This window comes from Salvelinus alpinus, chromosome 10 (genome assembly GCF_045679555.1).
Source record: "Salvelinus alpinus chromosome 10, SLU_Salpinus.1, whole genome shotgun sequence".
NCBI classification, from domain to species: domain Eukaryota; kingdom Metazoa; phylum Chordata; class Actinopteri; order Salmoniformes; family Salmonidae; genus Salvelinus; species Salvelinus alpinus.
Window position 1 is genome coordinate 64,140,375 of NC_092095.1, and position 20,220 is coordinate 64,160,594.

General features: G+C 43.0%; 4 protein-coding genes, 1 long non-coding RNA gene and 1 other non-coding gene across 7 annotated transcripts; 3 read left to right on the forward strand and 3 right to left on the reverse strand.

Annotated features, from left to right (window-relative positions):
- The first annotated feature begins 736 nt into the window (after positions 1-736).
- On the forward strand, positions 737-5,504 carry rgn (regucalcin). Its single transcript, XM_071330430.1, has 8 exons — positions 737-929; positions 1,826-1,987; positions 2,290-2,472; positions 2,599-2,699; positions 2,863-2,977; positions 3,060-3,191; positions 3,475-3,629; positions 5,226-5,504. The coding sequence occupies exons 2-8, from the start codon at positions 1,828-1,830 to the stop codon at positions 5,274-5,276; spliced, it is 897 nt and encodes a 298-aa protein (XP_071186531.1). The 5' UTR covers positions 737-929; positions 1,826-1,827; the 3' UTR covers positions 5,277-5,504.
- Positions 5,505-5,580: 76 nt separating this feature from the next.
- Positions 5,581-8,598, forward strand: LOC139532605 (PI-PLC X domain-containing protein 1-like). Of its 2 annotated transcripts, none has more exons than XM_071330427.1 (7): positions 5,581-5,899; positions 6,263-6,399; positions 6,758-6,925; positions 7,043-7,198; positions 7,759-7,871; positions 7,951-8,024; positions 8,203-8,598. In XM_071330427.1, the coding sequence occupies exons 1-7, from the start codon at positions 5,803-5,805 to the stop codon at positions 8,451-8,453; spliced, it is 996 nt and encodes a 331-aa protein (XP_071186528.1). In that variant the 5' UTR covers positions 5,581-5,802; the 3' UTR covers positions 8,454-8,598. The 2 variants fall into 2 exon arrangements, with proteins under 2 accessions (XP_071186528.1, XP_071186529.1); XM_071330428.1 differs by having other exon boundaries at positions 5,649-5,899; positions 6,263-6,363.
- An 840-nt stretch (positions 8,599-9,438) lies between these two features.
- LOC139532607 (uncharacterized) lies at positions 9,439-11,881 on the reverse strand. Its single transcript, XM_071330431.1, has one exon. It carries the CDS (start codon positions 11,706-11,708, stop codon positions 10,914-10,916), a length of 795 nt encoding a protein of 264 aa, XP_071186532.1. The 5' UTR covers positions 11,709-11,881; the 3' UTR covers positions 9,439-10,913.
- Positions 11,882-16,191: 4,310 nt separating this feature from the next.
- LOC139532610 (uncharacterized) lies at positions 16,192-16,799 on the forward strand. The gene is made up of 2 exons (XR_011666621.1): positions 16,192-16,287; positions 16,481-16,799. It is a non-coding gene; the product is annotated as an uncharacterized lncRNA (long non-coding RNA).
- Positions 16,321-18,136, reverse strand: nabp1b (nucleic acid binding protein 1b). The gene is made up of 6 exons (XM_071330432.1): positions 17,913-18,136; positions 17,749-17,795; positions 17,492-17,583; positions 16,971-17,042; positions 16,817-16,892; positions 16,321-16,699 (listed from the first exon to the last, which is right to left on the reverse strand). The coding sequence occupies exons 1-6, from the start codon at positions 18,007-18,009 to the stop codon at positions 16,466-16,468; spliced, it is 618 nt and encodes a 205-aa protein (XP_071186533.1). The 5' UTR covers positions 18,010-18,136; the 3' UTR covers positions 16,321-16,465.
- Positions 18,137-18,287: 151 nt separating this feature from the next.
- Positions 18,288-18,369, reverse strand: trnas-cga (transfer RNA serine (anticodon CGA)). Its single transcript has one exon. It is a non-coding gene; the product is annotated as a tRNA-Ser (tRNA).
- Between the last annotated feature and the right edge of the window lie 1,851 nt (positions 18,370-20,220).

A 20,220-nucleotide genomic window follows, 5' to 3' on the forward strand; every position in this document is an offset into this window, starting at 1 on the left:
CTATGGGGAACATTATGGGAACACGGTACTCGGGAATGGGATGGGTGTCCTATGGGGAACATTATGGGAACACGGTACTCGGGAATGGGATCGGTGTCCTATGGGGAACATTATGGGAACACGGTACTCGGGAATGGGATCGGTGTCCTATGGGGAACATTATGGGAACACGGTACTCGGGAATGGGATCGGTGTCCTATGGGGAACATTATTGGAACACGGTACTCGGGAATGGGATCGGTGTCCTATGGGGAACATTATGGGAACACGGTACTCGGGAATGGGATGGGTGTCCTATGGGGAACATTATGGGAACACGGTACTCGGGAATGGGATGGGTGTCCTATGGGGAACATTATGGGAACACGGTACTCGGGAATGGGATGGGTGTCCTATGGGGAACATTATGGGAACACGGTACTCGGGAATGGGATGGGTGTCCTATGGGGAACATTATGGGAACACGGTACTCGGGAATGGGATGGGTGTCCTATGGGGAACATTATGGGAACACGGTACTCGGGAATGGGATGGGTGTCCACTGTAGAAAACAAGAAACTCAGAATTACTGTTGCTTTCTGTAACAATCAACAGGGTATATTGTATGTAGGCTATTATGTAAACGCATCAGGTCAGAAAATGAGGTGCATAAATGTGGCTAGACGACATTCAACAGCTATACCGTAACTACAGGCCTACTGTATGTGAGGGGGGATTCATGTGAAATGTTACAGTATAAATTGGAATTTATGGCCTGAATTTACGACGCATTTTTTGCTGACGGCATGCTTTTTCAGTTGAGTAAGAGGTACCGCAGCGGTAGCGGACTACCCCTGTCACATGGTCTGTTTATTTGTCTGTCTGTGCGGCGAGACACTTTCTGTCACGCGATTCAGAAGCTTTTCAGGCGACTTCGGCGTTTAAAACAGGTAATGTTGCCGTGTCTGTACAATGTGTTGTTTTCTGAGAAATCATTAACAAAGTTGCAAGTTATAGTATCCTAGCCAACAGTTGGCTAAAAGTAAAAACAAGTCGGTGTAGTGCAGTCATTTATATGGGGCTACGTAGAGAAATGAGAGTGAGTGAAGTAGAAGTTCACTCGCTGCCTCGCTGATAATTCAACAGCTGTGCAGGCTACTGTCTATAACTCGCAGAGTACCCTGTTCAACGGAACATCTTTTGTCTTGCCTATTCACTCTCTCACTGGCACAAATACACAATCCGTGTCTCAGGGCTTAAAAATCATTCTTTAACCAGTCTCCTCCCCTTCATCTACACTGATTGAAGTAGATTTAACAGGTGACATCAATAAGGGATCATCTTTCACCTGGTCAGTCTGTCATGGAAAGAGCAGGTGTTCTTAATGTTTTGTACATTATTGTATATTAAGAGTAACTTTCTTGAAACCAGATGTTTTAGACTTCAATTTGACTGTTTGTTGCGAAAGTGATATAGTTTTAGTGGTAAATCTAAAAGACCCGGACCTCCCCCAGCCATCCTTGGGTACTTTGTGCCCCCTCAGTGTCTTGTTTTGCGCGCTTCGTACAAAATAATAACATGCAGTACGACAGGATATTTCTAAACACAGCTCTTTATTAGCTAGCTATAACTGGTATGTTCACGTGTCTCATACCATGATCAACCGAAGATGACCTCACCACCTGTGTGGTCTTAACCAATCATAGCGCAGTATGATACGGTGGTAAAATGCATCCAATTACAATTCAGTATGTTTACGCATACGAATATTACTCTCAGATTTTTGGGGTGCCTGATGCCCCTGGGCTACTGTGTATAACTGTGTGTGTGTGTCAAATTGCTTTAGTCATGTCTGTGAAGGTGGAGTGTGTGGTGAAAGAGAGGTGTGAGATTGGAGAAGGGCCAGTGTGGGAGGAGAAAGAAGGAACTCTGCTCTTTGTGGACATATCCGGACAGAAGATCCACCGCTGGAACCCAGCAACCAATCAGAAAGAGACAGTGGCCACAGGTAAACCAATCAGAAAGAGACAGTGGCCACAGGTAAACTAATCAGGCAGCTGTGACTCCGGGTGAATATGTCATAACCACTAACTAAGGTTCAGTAAAGATCTTTTTCATTGAACTTCTATTTTGTAGATCCAGTTTGTTCTTCATGCAGGTTGTTTGGGCTATGAGGTAGCAACACTTTATACTCCTGTCATGTTCTGTATTTTTATTTTTACAACCCTCCCTGTTTCCAACTCCCCCCGTCCCTCTCCCTGCTCCCTGCTCCCTCTTCACCTTTTCCCTCTCTTCTCCTCCTCCCCCCAGAGAAGTTTGTGGGCTGTGCGGTCCCTCGGCGGTCTGGAGGCTATGTGATCGGAGCGGGACGGAGTTTTGGAGCGCTGGACTGGGAGTCCAAGTCCATCTCCACCATCGCTGTCATCGATGAAGACAAACCCAACAACCGCTTTAATGATGGCAAGGTGGACCCTGCTGGACGCCTCTTTGCAGGTAGAGATTTATAGATCAATTCATTTGACAATCCGTTAATCCATCAAGCTCTCTTCTACCGCATCTGTTTTGTGCTCCATGTAATGTTCTGTCAGGTACCAGGTACTGTTAACTGTGTTCTGTCAGGTACCATGGCGATGGAGGAACGTCCTACAGTTCTAGAGCTGAAGCAGGGTTCTCTGTTCTCCCTGAACAAGGACCACATTGTAGTCAAACATTTCAATCAGGTGATACATAAGGGTGGAAGTGGAATGTTCTCAATGATAGTTTCTAGCATAAACAGTTACGTGTTAGTGTGAGATATACAGTACCAACGACTAATCCTATAAGGTATTAGATGAAAAGAGACTGAAGCTATCCTTTATGTTGCTATTTTTATTATTTGACCAGGTGGACATCTCAAACGGTCTGGACTGGTCTCTGGACCACAAAACCTTCTACTACATAGACAGCCTCACCTACACTGTGGAAGCCTTCAACTATGACATCAACACCGGGAGTATCAGTGAGGGACACACGCTCACACACACACATAAACCTTGTAATACATCGACAGCCTTGTGAATGTAGTGTGTGTGTGTGTGTAGGTAACCGGCGGATGGTGTATAAGATGGAGGAGGGGGAGGGGATTCCTGATGGCATGTGTATTGACGCAGACGGTAGACTCTGGGTCGCCTGCTACAATGGAGGCAGAGTGATTCAGATTGACCCACAGACAGGTGTGTGTGTACCTGCTTATGTGTGTCAGAGCATAACAGTTACAGTATATTATAATATGAAGGTAAAAACCACCAATCCCCCCTTTCCTTTTCTCCTTCTCTATCCCCTCCCTGTATCTCTCTGCCCCCTCCCTCTATCTCTCTGCATCCTCTCCCTCTCTCTCTGCCCCTCCCTCTGCCCCTCCCTCTCCCTTTCTCTCTCTGTCCTCTCTCCCTCTATCTCTCTCTGCTGCCTCCCTCTCTCTTTTCTCCCTCTCTCCATCTTCCCTCCCCCTCTTCTCAGGGGTGCGTTTGCAGACAGTGAAGCTACCGGTGGATAAGACAACATCATGTTGTTTCGGGGGTATAGACTATTCAGACCTGTACGTGACCTCAGCCTGCAAGGGAATGGATGAGGCAGACCTGGCCAAGCAACCGCAGGCAGGCTTTGTCTTTAGGGTACGTGTGTGTGTGTGTCAGTGGAGGCTCCTCTGAGGAGGAAAGGGAGGACCATCCTACTCAGTAAATTTCAGAAGATTTTTTTTTTTGTGAAACATTAAAAAAGTATAAAACTACTGAATGTATTCACATTTGACCAAATAACTGATTAAAACACACTTTTGTAATGGTCTGCAGTAGCCTGAATGGCACTCTGTGGTAGCACCATGGTGTAGCCAGAGGGCAGCTATTTTCCATCCTCCTCTGAGTACATTGACTTCAATACAAAACCTAGGAGGCTCATGGTTTGCGCCCCCTTTCGTAATCATGACGACTTCCAGAGGACCTCAAACCTATCAGAGCTCTTGCAGCAAGAACTGACATGTTGTCCACCCAATCAAAGGATCGGAAAATGAATCTAGTACTGAAACCATAAGCTACAGCTAGCTAGCACTGCAGTGCATAAAATGTGGGGAGTAGTTGACTCAAAGAGAGAGAAAGACTAAAATTGAACAGTTTTTAACAAATTAATTTCTTATATTAAGGAGAAGCAGCAGAGAGAAAAAGAGGGAGAGAGAGAGCTACTGTAGGCATATTTCATTGTATTTGTTTCACTTTCACTTACCTAATTTAGCCTACTCAAACATCTGGCTCAAACAGAGAGGAATGCTATTTGTGTTAGCTAGCTGGCTAAGGCTATCCAACACTGGAACTCTTCCAAGTCAATGTAAGCTTTTGGTTTTATAAATGTATTTCCACCGGGGCTCACCAGTGTAACTGCTTGCTGTACACTGTACAGCGTGATTGTAGTGGGTTTACTAACGCATTTGTTCTAGTCGCTATGTTGACTATGAGGTTAGCTAATATGGTGACAACGATGTTGCCTGTGTGTAGCGGTTATGGTAGGAAGGTTTGGCTTGGAAAGTTATTTTTTTGCCTGGTCACAGACAGCTGTTGTGTTGTGCACTAAAGGCCACAAGGGAAGGGAAAAGGTGAGAGGATGAGAGTGCGTAGATGCGAGAAGGAATTAAACAACTAGCAAAATGATGATGCCGTTTGTATGTGGCTGCTATGAAAGTGAACTGCGTGTGCTGGTGATCAGGGGGGTGTTCATTCTGCCGATTCTGTTGAAACACCTTTCTTAAACGGAAGCAAACAGAACGAAACAGGGATAAACCTAGCTATTTTGTCCAATAGAAACTCTTGTTTGCAACTTTTTGAACTTATGATTACAACTTAGATCAGCTAGATGCAGAGTGTGCAAGGCGGTATTGAATGTGTCACTGTTTGTCACCTTGATTACTCCAATTTGTCTCTCGACCTGTGTTAGAAACATTTTTTGTAATTTAGCGACACTCTTATCCAGAGTGACTTAGAGTAGTGAGTGCATACATTTTCATATTTTTATATACTAACTAGGTTGTAGTAACCTCATGATAGGTATAGGGAAACACTTTGTATCATGTAGTATCCTAAACCTATTGGTTACAATGAGCTGGGCAAATGGAATATGAATGACAGTCATCCAATATGCTGTAATAGAAATAAAGCCATGCTCATAAATATAAAAAATAGTCCTCCCTAATCTTAAACGGCACTGTTTTATTCTCCTTGCAGATCACAGGCCTGGGTGCAAAGGGTATTCCTGCAAATTCATTCACTGGATGAGTGACACAATGGAAACACTGAAAACCGGCCCTTGTCAATCATGCCATGATGATCAGCCAGTAACTCGGCTGCACAACTGAACTGCGCCCACTGACCACTAATCTCACGAATAAAATAATATGACTTTATGATTTTAAGCAAAACTCAACACGCCTCAGTTATAGTTACTGTACTTAATGTATTAGTAGGCTATTGTACATATTCTGTCCAATAAAAAAGCTAAAATTGTTAGGTAGTTTGTATGAGGACTCTTATTTTGATACAATTCTCGCTGTTATGCCATTGCTGCCCGACGTCACGCGGCATTCATGCATGTTTTTTTCTTGGGGTAACTGGGATGTCCTCTTCCTGCTGAAGATAATCGGAAGCAAGAATAGGACCAAATGGGAAAGGGCATTTACATCTCTTTCTAGTCACAGACCCGGGTGAAATCCAACATATTTACAGCATTTTAACTGTGGTCCAGCTACATTCCGCTCGTTGTTTACAAGCTATCTTCAATAGTAGATGTCAGTAGGCGGTGGAAATGGAGCGCGGAGACGTTTCGTCCACTAACGCAGACTGGATGTCTCAACTGCCAGAGGAACTGTGGGGTACACCGCTTTGGGACCTGGCGATACCCGGTGAGAATGAACTTAATAATGTCGAGTGATAGCCTACTGTTATCCTTTTTATTTCGATTACAAAAAGAGTTTGATATAGAGTTTAGATCACAAGCTATTGTAAACCACCCTGGGTTTATAAGCGCGGATATCGACTCTGCCACTTGAGCATGCTTTTGGGGCACAATCGATTACGCACTGGACTTCGGGCTAGATGGTTGAGGGTTCGAGACCTGTTCTATGTTCATATGGGACTAGCCGAGAGAACATTTGTCACGAGTTTCATTAGAGGAAGTAAGCCTGCTTTTTTCAAACCTATTCAGTCCCTTTCCTTGATGTCATATGACTTCGCTTTTGTGTCTTTGTTTTTGTCTCTGCTTGCAGGGAGTCATGACAGCATGAGTTACTGCCTGGATACACACTCTCCTGTCTTGGGTTCTGAGTCAGTCATGCTGCAGTTTCTGGATCGACTGGCACCCTGCATTGTACGCCCCTGTGTCTACCGCTGGGCCACCACACAGGCAGGCTTCACACACCAAACACACACATGTTGGTTTTCCTATCCTTGTGGGGACCAAACTATTGATTCCCATTCAAAATCCTATTTTCCCCAACCCTAACCCCTAACCCCTAATTGTAACTGTAACCCTAAACCTAACTCCTAAGCCAAAAATAGCCTTTTTTCCTTGTGGGGACGGGCGAAATGTCCCTTGTTTTTTTCCCTTGTTTTACTATCCTTGTGAGCACTTCTGGTCCCCACAAGGATAATAAAACCAAAAAAACACACCAAACACACACACTGCAGACAGAGTACTGTGTGTGTGTATTATTAATATTATATACAATCTAAGAGATTTTCCCTGTCCTTTTCTCCTATAGGCGTGGTGTATTCCTGATCAGTTGGATGCTGGAATCCGGTTCTTCGATCTACGGATCGCCCATAAAAACATCAAAAATACACACAACACACAAGACTTGCTAAAAACACACAACACAGATGACACGCTGTACTTCGCACACGCGATCTATACGCTACAGACTGTAAAGGTACGGTATAGTAAACACACATGCCATTCTGGTGTGTTAATCTTCTGTACTCGATGTGAGAGCATATGCTCTAGAAATATTATTCACAATCCATAGTGTGTGTGTGTGTGTGTGTAGGAGGCCCTGTCAACCATGGCTGTGTGGTTGAAGCAGCACCAGAAGGAGGTAGTGATCCTGTCCTGTTCCCACTTCTACCTGCTGACTGACTCTGAGCACCAGGCCCTGGTCTGCTACATCACTCAGCTGTTTAAAGACAAACTCTGCCCCCCACAGGTACAGGATAGACAAGACCCCACTACTGCCTGTCTCAGTCAGGGTTGGGGTCAGTTCAGTTTTCAGAAAGTGGTGTCAGTTCAGTTTTCAGAAAGTGGTGCCAGTTGGGGTGAGTTCGTGTTTTCAGGAAGTGGTGCCAGTTGGGGTGAGTTCGTGTTTTCAGGAAGTGGTGCCAGTTGGGGTGAGTTCACGTTTTCAGGAAGTGGTGCCAGTTGGGGTGAGTTCACGTTTTCAGGAAGTGGTGCCAGTTGGGGTGAGTTCACGTTTTCAGGAAGTGGTGCCAGTTGGGGTGAGTTCATGTTTTCAGGAAGTGGTGCCAGTTGGGGTGAGTTCATGTTTTCAGGAAGTGGTGCCAGTTGGGGTGAGTTCACGTTTTCAGGAAGTGGTGCCAGTTGGGGTGAGTTCGTGTTTTCAGGAAGTGGTGCCAGTTGGGGTGAGTTCACGTTTTCAGGAAGTGGTGTTAGTTGGGGTCAGATAAGTTTTCAGGAAGTGAAGTGTCCATTGTTTTCTGTGTTTTATTGGCATGAAAGGTGAATGAACTCTCGTGTATGTGTGTGTAGGAGACTCCCTATCTGAGCCAGTGCTGGGATCTGGGGCAGCAGGTCATCATTTCGTACGACGATGAGACGATTCTTCACCAACACAAGGAACTGTGGCCTAAGATCCCTTACTGGTACGCTCTGTGTGTGGGACTCTGTGTGTGGGACTCTGTGTGGATGTGTGTTAAACCTGTAACCTTTGACCCTTTACAGGTACGCTGACTCGGCAGACCCCAAAGAGGTCATTTCTTACCTGGAGGAGCGGCAGAAGGCCCAAGGAAGAGCAGGTTAGTGTGTGTGTGTGTGTGTGTGTGTGTGTGTGTGTGTGTGTGTGTGTGTGTGTGTGTGTGTGTGTGTGTGTGTGTGTGTGTGTGTGTGTGTGTGTGTGTGTGTGTGTGTGTGTGTGTGTGCGCGCGCGCGGGCTTGCGTGTCCTTTGATTGACAGCTGAGCTCTTTGATTGACAGCTCATTTCTTCACCTCGGGGCTGAACCTGACTGAGGATACTACTGTGGTGGTCTGCAACCCCTGTCTGACGATGAGGAAGTTAACAATGAAGAGTTTCTCCCTGCTGCTGGACTGGGTGGAGAAGCAGACTCCTGGACCGGACCAGACTGCTGTCAACATCATCTGTGGAGACTTTGTGGGTCTGAACCACTTTGCCTCTGTGGTTATCGGGCTCAATAAGAAACTACTGAAGACAGAGAGCCACAGATGACTCACAAGGGACGGAGTGAGAAAGAGACCGACAGATTAACATGCACAGAATCCCAAATGGCTTCTAGCTCCTTCTCCCTATGCAGTTGTGGAGATCTGAGAGGTTTGGTTAGGTGTAATCAACATGGTACTCTGATACACTAGATCAGGGGTGTCAAACTCATTCCATGGAGGGCCTACTGTCTGTGGGTTTTTTGGTTTTTCCTTTCATTTACACCTAGACAACCAGGTGAGGGGAGTTCCTTACTAATTAGTGACCTTATTTCATCAATCATGTACAAGGGAGGATCGAAAACACGCAGACACTCAGTCCTCTGTGGAATGAGTTTGATACGTGCACTACTAGATCATATGAATGAGTTTGACACGTGCACTACTAGATCATATGAATGAGTTTGACACGTGCACTGCTAGATCATATGAACGAGTTCCCATGTTTCCCTACGTCTACCTAGAGCACAGGGTGTCAGGTTTACTGTGTTGTTAATGAGTGTGATGGATACAATCAGAGGTTTTTACATTCTAAAGTGATGCCAAAGGAAAAGTTCCATCAGATGGACAATATAATTTATTTTCTATTCTATATGCAAATACACTACATGCAGGGGCAAATACATAAATGTCTATTGAACTTTTCATCAGTTTGAGGAATCTTTATTTCAAACATAATTAACACTAACAATTGATACGCAAAACAACGCCGGATTCAAAACTTTGAATATTTCAATTTAAATTCCTATACAAAATTCTTGCAACTAATAGAATGTTATATATATGGGGGATACAATCTTCCCAGCTCTGCAGATTCTGCTGTGAGGAGGCAGAGTCATTAGATCATTTATTTTGATATTGTCCTTATGTAGCTCGTTTTTGGTCACAGGTCCAGGAATGGCTGAAGAATTGCAACATTTGCCTAGAACTAACGCTGCAGATAGCAATACTGGGTGATTTGAAAAGCCATAGTCAATCAATCAATAATATAATAATTATTTTAGCAAAAATGTTTATTTTTAATTTACAATCTGTAGAAGCTATGAGAATAGGAAGGTTCAATTATTTTGTGAAGCATCACAGCACAGTTGAAAAATATATGGCAAATAGAAATCCGAAATGGATGATGTTGAGAGATAGATGGGAGGGGTTGAATGGAGCTGAAGGGTGGGACTAATAACAAGATAAACAATGTAAAACATACGGGATCTGTAAAATGTATATAGGTTCGAAACTTTTGTGAAATAGCACAGTTACAAATAGAAATCAAACTGGATGGACATCAGAAATAGAGGAAGGACTAAGAACAAACAAGAGAGAACTATTGTAAAGTAAACTGTGTCTGTAAAATGTGTATAAGATGTATAAATTGAAGGTAAAAGCAGAAGTGTTTATTAGTTTACTCCAATTGGGGGATCGGTGGTGGGGTTTGCGGGGAATAATAATAAAGGTATATTCTTTTTAAAAGTATGTATGTCTATATAGGTATGTGTATGTATATGTATGCATGCGTGTATGGATATATATATTTACCAAAAAAATATGGGGGATTGGAAACGATGCAGACAATTACATTGGAAGCAACATTCTTTCCGCAATATTAAGCTGATCCACCCCTTTAAAAAAATATTTTAAAAACATTTAAAAATACATTTAAACATTTTTAAAAACACTAACAACACCGTGAAATAGTCATGTTACAGCAGGTGTGACTTTATAAAATAAACCACTTCCTCACAGCTGAGAATGAATACCCTGAGAAATTGTCAGGTAAACTGTGTGCTGCCCTCCTGTGTTCAAACAGCAGAAGTGCAGTAAAACGTTGCAGGGACAGATCTGTTGGCACTAGTTTAATTTTCTAGAGGAAACTAAAACAGAAGCTAACAAAAAGGTCGATAAAAGTGGATGGTGAAACAAAATAATAATACATTTAAAATCATCATAAAGGAAAAAGCAGAAATGGCAGATCACTGAACAAAAGATACATTTGAACTCACACCTAACAAGGTGCACAATTAATGTCACACCATTAACTAGAAAAATAGATACATTGTAGAAAATATAGTGAACACATACTTTAAATAAACATTGATGTAATTCACAAATGGCAATTCACAGTAAGGCACTTCATTGATACAGCCAGACAGAACAAACTATAAAATTAATAAAGACGGAATATCTAGCAGTTGAAATCTAATTCTTGAAATATAATCTAACTCCTTCAAAAGGCAATTATTTCTGAAAAAGAAGCAACATGGCCTCCTGCTCTAAAGTCTCTATCTGGGAAGATCTCAACTGCATATCCTTGTCTCCTTCTCAAAACCAATTGGAGGAGAAGGTCCGAGGGGAAGGAACTCTGGCTTTCTCGTGCAATGGGTTTTGAGAAAGATACAGGGAGAGAGGACGCGAGGAGTATGCAATTTACACCTTCCCTATGACTTTGGTTTACCTTCTCTTATCACACGTCCCTTCACATCTCCTTCAGCAGAATCCCATAAGGGCGGATGGAGCGCTCCACAATCTTCCTCCCTTCTTCCTCAGATGTGCCGTCATTAACTGGAACAAGCCAGTAGTCAACTCTCTTACAGATCTTCCGTTGGGCTGGGTTGATGCGGTTCTGAAGGACCATCCTGTAGGTTTTCCCGTTTGTCTTCGACACAAAGTCTCTAGCGTAGCCGCTGGCTTGGCTGAGGTCAGGAGTGGAGTAGATCCCTCGCCCGTAGAGCTGCCCATCTCCTACTTTATAGTGGGACTGGATGATGCCTTTAGCCCCGTCCTCGCTGGTACCGTGATATGACACTGGCCACTCCCCGGGTTCCGAGTATGTCCGAATCGCGTTTGGACCGAGCCATGTGTTATCTCCGTATTTGTCCAGAACCTTCAACGCGATCCGTTTCCATCCACATGGTCGCTTGTAACCCTCATCGCCTCTCACAAAACTCTCAGAGTCGGAAATGTCGGTGAAGTCATAATCGAACTTCCTATCAAAGAATTTTTCCTCATCCACAACGAGTTCGGTGTTGGTTGCCTTTGTTTTGTCCTCGCTGAAGAAAAGCACTGATAACCCCCATGTCAACCATGAGACAGGGTTGAGCCACTGCAGGAGAGAGGTGACGCCCAGGACAGAACCGATGAGAAAGCCTTCCACAGTCAAAAGGTTTTCAGGTGTCTTGCCAGGGTTGTTCCTCTGAAAGTCGGACAAGGGCCTCACCGTGGCTCCCATTGCCACTGATAGGGCCTCATAGCGTACACCCTCGTCAAGCATGACTGGTCTGAGAACAGTTGTTAAAAGGGAAAGCCTCTCAAACCAGTAAGGATATGTCGTTAGCAGCTAACACCTCAAACTTCTCTCAGGCACTCGGTCTGTATTTGTCCATTGTCTTTGCAAACTAACCGAATGAAAAACCTTCTGGCTACTACAGAAATACTGTCTCCACCCACATTGACAGACTTTCAGTTTCATTTTTAGTCGTGGCAGGGGACAAGGCTTATAAACAGGAAATCAATAGCAGACTAGCTGGGACATAACTTGACTGAATAGAAAATAAATCCTGCACCACAGTTAAGTTGTCTGACTGCAGGAGCCTTCGTCAGGTGGTCATTGCTTGTGTTACCCCAGCACACACATACACACTGTGGACTTTGGACTGATCTGAATTTATATGTAGGCTAGTTAACTTGTGAATCTTCTGTGAACTTTTACTCAAATGCTGAACTAGCATAGGCATACTTTTTATTTGATCTCAGACTTTTATAGCCTACTGGGCTCATAGAGAGCTAGTCTCTCACATTACTTTTATAGCCTACTGGGCTCAGAGAGAGCTAGTCTCTCACATGACTTTTATAGCCTACTGGGCTCAGAGAGCTAGTCTCTCACATGACATCTATAGCCTACTGGGCTCAGAGAGCTAGTCTCTCACATGACTTTTATAGCCTACTGGGCTCAGAGAGCTAGTCTCTCACATGACATCTATAGCCTACTGGGCTCAGAGAGCTAGTCTCTCACATGACATCTATAGACTACTGGACTCATAGAGAGCTAGTCTCTCACATGACTTTTATAGCCTACTGGGCTCATAGAGTGCTAGTCTCTCACATGACATCTATAGCCTACTGGGCTCAGAGAGCTAGTCTCTCACATGACTTTTATAGCCTACTGGGCTCATAGAGCTAGTCTCTCACATGACTTTTATAGCCTACTGGGCTCATAGAGAGCTAGTCTCTCACATGACTTTTATAGCCTACTGGGCTCATAGAGAGCTAGTCTCTCACATGACTTTTATAGCCTACTGGGCTCATAGAGAGCTAGTCTCTCACATGACTTTTATAGCCTACTGGGCTCATAGAGAGCTAGTCTCTCACATGACTTTTATAGCCTACTGGGCTCAGAGAGAGCTAGTCTCTCACATGACTTTTATAGCCTACTGGACTCATAGAGAGCTAGTCTCTCACATGACTTTTATAGCCTACTGGGCTCATAGAGAGCTAGTCTCTCACATGACTTTTATAGCCTACTGGACTCATAGAGAGCTAGTCTCTCACATGACTTTTATAGCCTACTGGGCTCAGAGAGAGCTAGTCTCTCACATGACTTTTATAGCCTACTGGGCTCATAGAGCTAGTCTCTCACATGACTTTTATAGCCTACTGGGCTCAGAGAGCTAGTCTCTCACATGACTTTTATAGCCTACTGGGCTCATAGAGAGCTAGTCTCTCACATGACTTTTATAGCCTACTAGGCTCATAGAGAGCTAGTCTCTCACATGACTTTTATAGCCTACTGGGCTCATAGAGAGCTAGTCTCTCACATTACTTTTATAGCCTACTGGGCTCAGAGAGAGCTAGTCTCTCACATGACTTTTATAGCCTACTGGACTCATAGAGAGCTAGTCTCTCACATGACTTTTATAGCCTACTGGGCTCATAGAGAGCTAGTCTCTCACATGACTTTTATAGCCTACTGGACTCATAGAGAGCTAGTCTCTCACATGACTTTTATAGCCTACTGGGCTCAGAGAGAGCTAGTCTCTCACATGACTTTTATAGCCTACTGGACTCATAGAGAGCTAGTCTCTCACATGACTTTTATAGCCTACTGGGCTCATAGAGAGCTAGTCTCTCACATGACTTTTATAGCCTACTGGGCTCATAGAGAGCTAGTCTCTCACATGACTTTTATAGCCTACTGGGCTCATAGAGAGCTAGTCTCTCACATGACTTTTATAGCCTACTGGGCTCATAGAGAGCTAGTCTCTCACATGACTTTTATAGCCTACTGGGCTCATAGAGAGCTAGTCTCTCACATGACTTTTATAGCCTACTGGGCTCATAGAGAGCTAGTCTCTCACATGACTTTTATAGCCTACTGGGCTCATAGAGAGCTAGTCTCTCACATGACTTTTATAGCCTACTGGGCTCAGAGAGAGCTAGTCTCTCACATGACTTTTATAGCCTACTGGGCTCAGAGAGCTAGTCTCTCACATTACTTTTATAGCCTACTGGGCTCAGAGAGAGCTAGTCTCTCACATGACTTTTATAGCCTACTGGGCTCAGAGAGCTAGTCTCTCACATTACTTTTATAGCCTACTGGGCTCAGAGAGAGCTAGTCTCTCACATGACTTTTATAGCCTACTGGGCTCAGAGAGCTAGTCTCTCACATGACATCTATAGCCTACTGGGCTCAGAGAGCTAGTCTCTCACATGACTTTTATAGCCTACTGGGCTCAGAGAGCTAGTCTCTCACATGACATCTATAGCCTACTGGGCTCAGAGAGCTAGTCTCTCACATGACATCTATAGACTACTGGACTCATAGAGAGCTAGTCTCTCACATGACTTTTATAGCCTACTGGGCTCATAGAGTGCTAGTCTCTCACATGACATCTATAGCCTACTGGGCTCAGAGAGCTAGTCTCTCACATGACTTTTATAGCCTACTGGGCTCATAGAGCTAGTCTCTCACATGACTTTTATAGCCTACTGGGCTCAGAGAGCTAGTCTCTCACATGACTTTTATAGCCTACTGGGCTCATAGAGAGCTAGTCTCTCACATGACTTTTATAGCCTACTGGGCTCATAGAGAGCTAGTCTCTCACATGACTTTTATAGCCTACTGGGCTCATAGAGAGCTAGTCTCTCACATGACTTTTATAGCCTACTGGGCTCAGAGAGAGCTAGTCTCTCACATGACTTTTATAGCCTACTGGACTCATAGAGAGCTAGTCTCTCACATGACTTTTATAGCCTACTGGGCTCATAGAGAGCTAGTCTCTCACATGACTTTTATAGCCTACTGGACTCATAGAGAGCTAGTCTCTCACATGACTTTTATAGCCTACTGGGCTCAGAGAGAGCTAGTCTCTCACATGACTTTTATAGCCTACTGGGCTCATAGAGCTAGTCTCTCACATGACTTTTATAGCCTACTGGGCTCAGAGAGCTAGTCTCTCACATGACTTTTATAGCCTACTGGGCTCATAGAGAGCTAGTCTCTCACATGACTTTTATAGCCTACTGGGCTCATAGAGAGCTAGTCTCTCACATGACTTTTATAGCCTACTGGGCTCATAGAGAGCTAGTCTCTCACATGACTTTTATAGCCTACTGGGCTCAGAGAGAGCTAGTCTCTCACATGACTTTTATAGCCTACTGGACTCATAGAGAGCTAGTCTCTCACATGACTTTTATAGCCTACTGGGCTCATAGAGAGCTAGTCTCTCACATGACTTTTATAGCCTACTGGGCTCATAGAGAGCTAGTCTCTCACATGACTTTTATAGCCTACTGGGCTCATAGAGAGCTAGTCTCTCACATGACTTTTATAGCCTACTGGGCTCATAGAGAGCTAGTCTCTCACATGACTTTTATAGCCTACTGGGCTCATAGAGAGCTAGTCTCTCACATGACTTTTATAGCCTACTGGGCTCATAGAGAGCTAGTCTCTCACATGACTTTTATAGCCTACTGGGCTCATAGAGAGCTAGTCTCTCACATGACTTTTATAGCCTACTGGGCTCAGAGAGAGCTAGTCTCTCACATGACTTTTATAGCCTACTGGGCTCAGAGAGCTAGTCTCTCACATGACTTTTATAGCCTACTGGGCTCAGAGAGCTAGTCTCTCACATTACTTTTATAGCCTACTGGGCTCAGAGAGAGCTAGTCTCTCACATGACTTTTATAGCCTACTGGGCTCAGAGAGCTAGTCTCTCACATGACTTTTATAGCCTACTGGGCTCAGAGAGCTAGTCTCTCACATGACTTTTATAGCCTACTGGGCTCATAGAGAGCTAGTCTCTCACATGACTTTTATAGCCTACTGGACTCATAGAGAGCTAGTCTCTCACATGACATCTATAGCCTACTGGACTCATAGAGAGCTAGTCTCTCACATGACTTTTATAGCCTACTGGGCTCATAGAGAGCTAGTCTCTCACATGACATCTATAGCCTACTGGACTCATAGAGAGCTAGTCTCTCACATGACATCTATAGCCTACTGGACTCATAGAGAGCTAGTCTCTCACATGACTTTGTTGGGAGGAGTGACTATGGACTTCCAATGGCTACAATGTAGAAACAGTACAAATAAAGCAAAACCCTTGAATGAGTAGGTCTATCTCTCTTGGATGTGCGTGGTTGGGTGTTGTTCCTCTGTGTGATTTATATGTAAGGACATTTTCTCACATGCATCCTCTAGAATCTGCAGTGTTCCAGAAATATTAACGAGAAAGTCCTCTAACCTGGTCTCACTCTTTTCTGCCTCTTTCCAAGAAACAACTTCTACCTACTGCAAATGAAAGGGGGGCAGGCTATCTGCCGGTATGGACCGTGTTGAAACAGTTCGAGTGAGTTAAAAACTTTACTTCAAACCCCCAAAATCTTTTAGTTATGATTTATTTATTTGAAAGAAATGTGTAACATGTTATCTTCCTTAGAAAATGATGGCCATGTTAACAACAATGATTTAATTAGCTAAATAAAAATACAGTTAGGCCCAAGATACGTGTTGATTTGAAACCAGCATCATTTCCTCTTTAGCCCTTGCCGTGGGTCCCTGCTGTTGCCCATAGGGTCGGTGACAGGACCTCCGTTGCCTTGCCCAGGACCTCCGTTGCCTCGCCCATTCTGCCGTCCTGTGCTCCCATAGGTTGGATTCTGGGAGAGCGGAGGGCATTCATTGGAAGAGTATGTGTGGGTGGGGACTGAGGGGGTGGAGCTTTGACTGACAGAAGAACTGTTCTGGGACTCAACTTTAGACTGGAGAGAGGAGGATGAGATGAACAGAGAGAAAGGAAGAGGTGATGGCGAGGAGGGGAGATGTAGAAAATAACATGTATAATAAAATGTATAGATCATTCTGGTGTGTGTACTCACCGGCCTGTTGGCCTGGGCCAGTACCTCTGCGTTTGGTTCACTAAAGTTTGGCACCTCAGAGAAGACCATGCAAAAACTACAATACAACACAGATCAATACCTTACCTAAATCTACAACACATTAACATCCAAGCCAACCGTTTGTGTGTCTTACTCTCCTATCTTCTGCAGGTCTCCTCCTCTGCCTGTGTAAAGAGTCAGACAGCCCTTCCACAGGGATGCATAGCTGACGAGAGAGAGAAACAGACAGACGACAGAGAGAGAGAGAGTGAGACTGAGCTGCACTTCCTAACCTTTTCAAACGTATTTCCCTCAGATTACACAGACCCACAAAGAACTCGAAAACAAATCCAACTTTGATAAAGTCCCATATCTATTGGGTGAAATACCACAGTGTGCAATTACAACAGCAAGATAACTGTTGCCACAAGAAAAGAGCAACCAGTGAAGAACAAACACCATTGTAAATACAACCCATACTTTATTTTTCCCTTTTTTACTTTAACTATTTGCACATCATTACAACACTGTATATTGACATTAGAATTGACAGAGAGAGAGACAGAACAAAATAAATGACCGTCTGTCTGTCTGTCTAGATAGATAGATAGATAGATAGATAGATAGATAGATAGATAGATAGATAGATAGATAGATAGATAGATAGATAGATACCCTCGTGTGAGACGGAGGATGTCTCCTGGCTGGATGAGTCCACCCAACTCGTCCCACACAGACAGGGTGATGCACCCACTCTTATCGGCCACCTGACAGGGGAGGGAGGGAGAAAAGGGGAGAGGGAGGGAGAAAAGGGGAGAGGGAGTAGAATAGAAAAGGATTGTGAAAGAGAGCAATTATCCCACTTTACAGGAGAGAGGTAGAGAAGGTTTGCATGAAGGAGAGAGCGAAAATAATGAGGAAATGATCCCCACCTTGCAGGAGCGAACCTCATGCCCATCCTTTGTTTTAGTTACCCTTCCTTCAGGTGGAGAGAATGAGAGAGTGAACAAAGTTTGCATTCATTCATTCATCACCAAATGAAACACATAATAAAAAAATAATAAAAAAAAACATTTTACTGTCATTCACCACTCACCCATTTCCAACACGATAAAGATTACATTTATATTCTTCAATCCCGACTTGATGTCTTTTATCAAGAATTGATCATCGTTTGGCACACTGGCGAACATATTTGATTAAAGTCACTAAAGCGAGACAAGTAGTGATGGTGGAAATCGTTCAAAGCAGGTTCTAATTAATTTACAGCTGTCAAAATTAGGGAGACGAGAAAAACACATGTTTATCAAGGGGGCGTGTTACGTTCAGAGCTCATTCCCCCATAATAAAGCATAAATTCTCCATATAGCTATTTCGAAATCCAAATAAGCCTATTTAAGCAGAAGTTGGTTTTGTCGATATACTTGCCGTGTTTTCTTTAATACAACTGCAAATACTAAAAGCGAACAATCGTCACGAACAGGATTCGAACCTGTGCGGGGAAACCCCATTGGATTTCGAGTCCAACGCCTTAACCTCTCGGCCACCGTGACTGTGCATATTACTGGAGGTAACAATGATATAGAAACCTTCTTACATATTGGGATATTTGGCTAGGTATTTTATTGAGAAGCTTGTTACGTTAGATAAGTGGTATTGTAAGAGAGCGCTGGTTTTATACTGCATCCTTGCTTTTCTTTGTAGCTATGTATTGTAAATAAACTGAAGGTAAGTCATTTTCTCTTTTCCTGTCCTGCGCTGTAGTTCGCCAAATTGCCACAGGGTGGCGCCTATACACTGCCGACGAGATGGGTGAGGCCAGGGCCACACAGAAATGCACAAAAAAAACTAAATCATAGACCATATCAGACCATAGCTATCTATGTTCAAAAGGTTTATAATGTAATGTTTACAATGTATATTGTAAAATATGACAAACATGTGAATAAAATATAAATGAAGAACAACAAAAGCAATGAAAAGTTAGTCCTTATCAAAACAGCTGAATAATTAATTAATCTGGCCTGTAGGCCTACAAGGTTGTAACATTTTTACTACAGAAAATAAATGATTTTACAGATACAGCTTTCATAAATACATTATTTATTTAAATTACAACAATTATGTAATCCTACAAACAACTGTATTAAATTTGCACATAATACTAAGTAAATATTTAAGGGGCACAAATCTATTACAAATACTGAGAGTTCAAGCCAAAACCAGATATTTCCTTGGTCTTAAAATAATTCTAACACAAAAAAGGAAGGAATGTAAATTCTTACATATTCATTAGGCCTATTAGAATATAGTGCCTGGTTATATAGGGCCTGGTTATATACATATCACAGGAGGCTGCTGAGGGGAGGAACGCTAATATTAATGGCTGGAATTGAGTGAATAGAATGTTATCAAACACATGGTAACCATGGAAATTCCATGTATTCCGTTCCAGCCATTACTATGAGCCAGCCTTCCCCAATTAAGTTGCAACCAGCCACCTGTGATATGTACTGTATATAAGACCTGTGATATGTACTGTATATCAGACCTGTGATATGTACTGTATATAAGACCTGTGATATGTACTGTATATCAGACCTGTGATATGTACTGTATATAAGACCTGTGATATGTACTGTATATAAGACCTGTGATATGTACTGTATATAAGACCTGTGATATGTACTGTATATAAGACCTGTGATATGTACTGTATATAAGACCTGTGATATGTACTGTATATAAGACCTGTGATATGTACTGTATATAAGACCTGTGATATGTACTGTATATAAGACCTGTGATATGTACTGTATATAAGACCTGTGATATGTACTGTATATCAGACCTGTGTACTGTATATAAGACCTGTGATATGTACTGTATATCAGACCTGTGATATGTACTGTATATAAGACCTGTGATATGTACTGTATATCAGACCTGTGTACTGTATATAAGACCTGTGATATGTACTGTATATCAGACCTGTGATATGTACTGTATATAAGACCTGTGATATGTACTGTATATAAGACCTGTGATATGTACTGTATATCAGACCTGTGATATGTACTGTATATCAGACCTGTGTACTGTATATAAGACCTGTGATATGTACTGTATATCAGACCTGTGTACTGTATATAAGACCTGTGATATGTACTGTATATCAGACCTGTGATATGTACTGTATATAAGACCTGTGATATGTACTGTATATCAGACCTGTGTACTGTATATAAGACCTGTGATATGTACTGTATATCAGACCTGTGTACTGTATATAAGACCTGTGATATGTACTGTATATCAGACCTGTGATATGTACTGTATATAAGACCTGTGATATGTACTGTATATAAGACCTGTGATATGTACTGTATATCAGACCTGTGATA

Coding starts and splice junctions, on each gene's coding strand:
- rgn (XM_071330430.1), top strand. CDS start 1,828: ATGTCTGTGAAGGTGGAGTGTGTGGTGAAAGAGAGGTGTGAGATTGGA. Junction 2,473..2,598: donor TGCTGGACGCCTCTTTGCAG/GTAGAGATTTAT, acceptor GTGTTCTGTCAG/GTACCATGGCGATGGAGGAA. Junction 3,630..5,225: donor AGGCAGGCTTTGTCTTTAGG/GTACGTGTGTGT, acceptor TTCTCCTTGCAG/ATCACAGGCCTGGGTGCAAA.
- LOC139532605 (XM_071330427.1), top strand. CDS start 5,803: ATGGAGCGCGGAGACGTTTCGTCCACTAACGCAGACTGGATGTCTCAA. Junction 5,900..6,262: donor TTGGGACCTGGCGATACCCG/GTGAGAATGAAC, acceptor CTCTGCTTGCAG/GGAGTCATGACAGCATGAGT. Junction 7,199..7,758: donor ACAAACTCTGCCCCCCACAG/GTACAGGATAGA, acceptor ATGTGTGTGTAG/GAGACTCCCTATCTGAGCCA.
- LOC139532607 (XM_071330431.1), bottom strand. CDS start 11,708: ATGCTTGACGAGGGTGTACGCTATGAGGCCCTATCAGTGGCAATGGGA.
- nabp1b (XM_071330432.1), bottom strand. CDS start 18,009: ATGTTCGCCAGTGTGCCAAACGATGATCAATTCTTGATAAAAGACATC. Junction 16,893..16,970: donor GACCTGCAGAAGATAGGAGA/GTAAGACACACA, acceptor GTTGTATTGTAG/TTTTTGCATGGTCTTCTCTG. Junction 16,700..16,816: donor TGGCCCAGGCCAACAGGCCG/GTGAGTACACAC, acceptor TCCTCTCTCCAG/TCTAAAGTTGAGTCCCAGAA.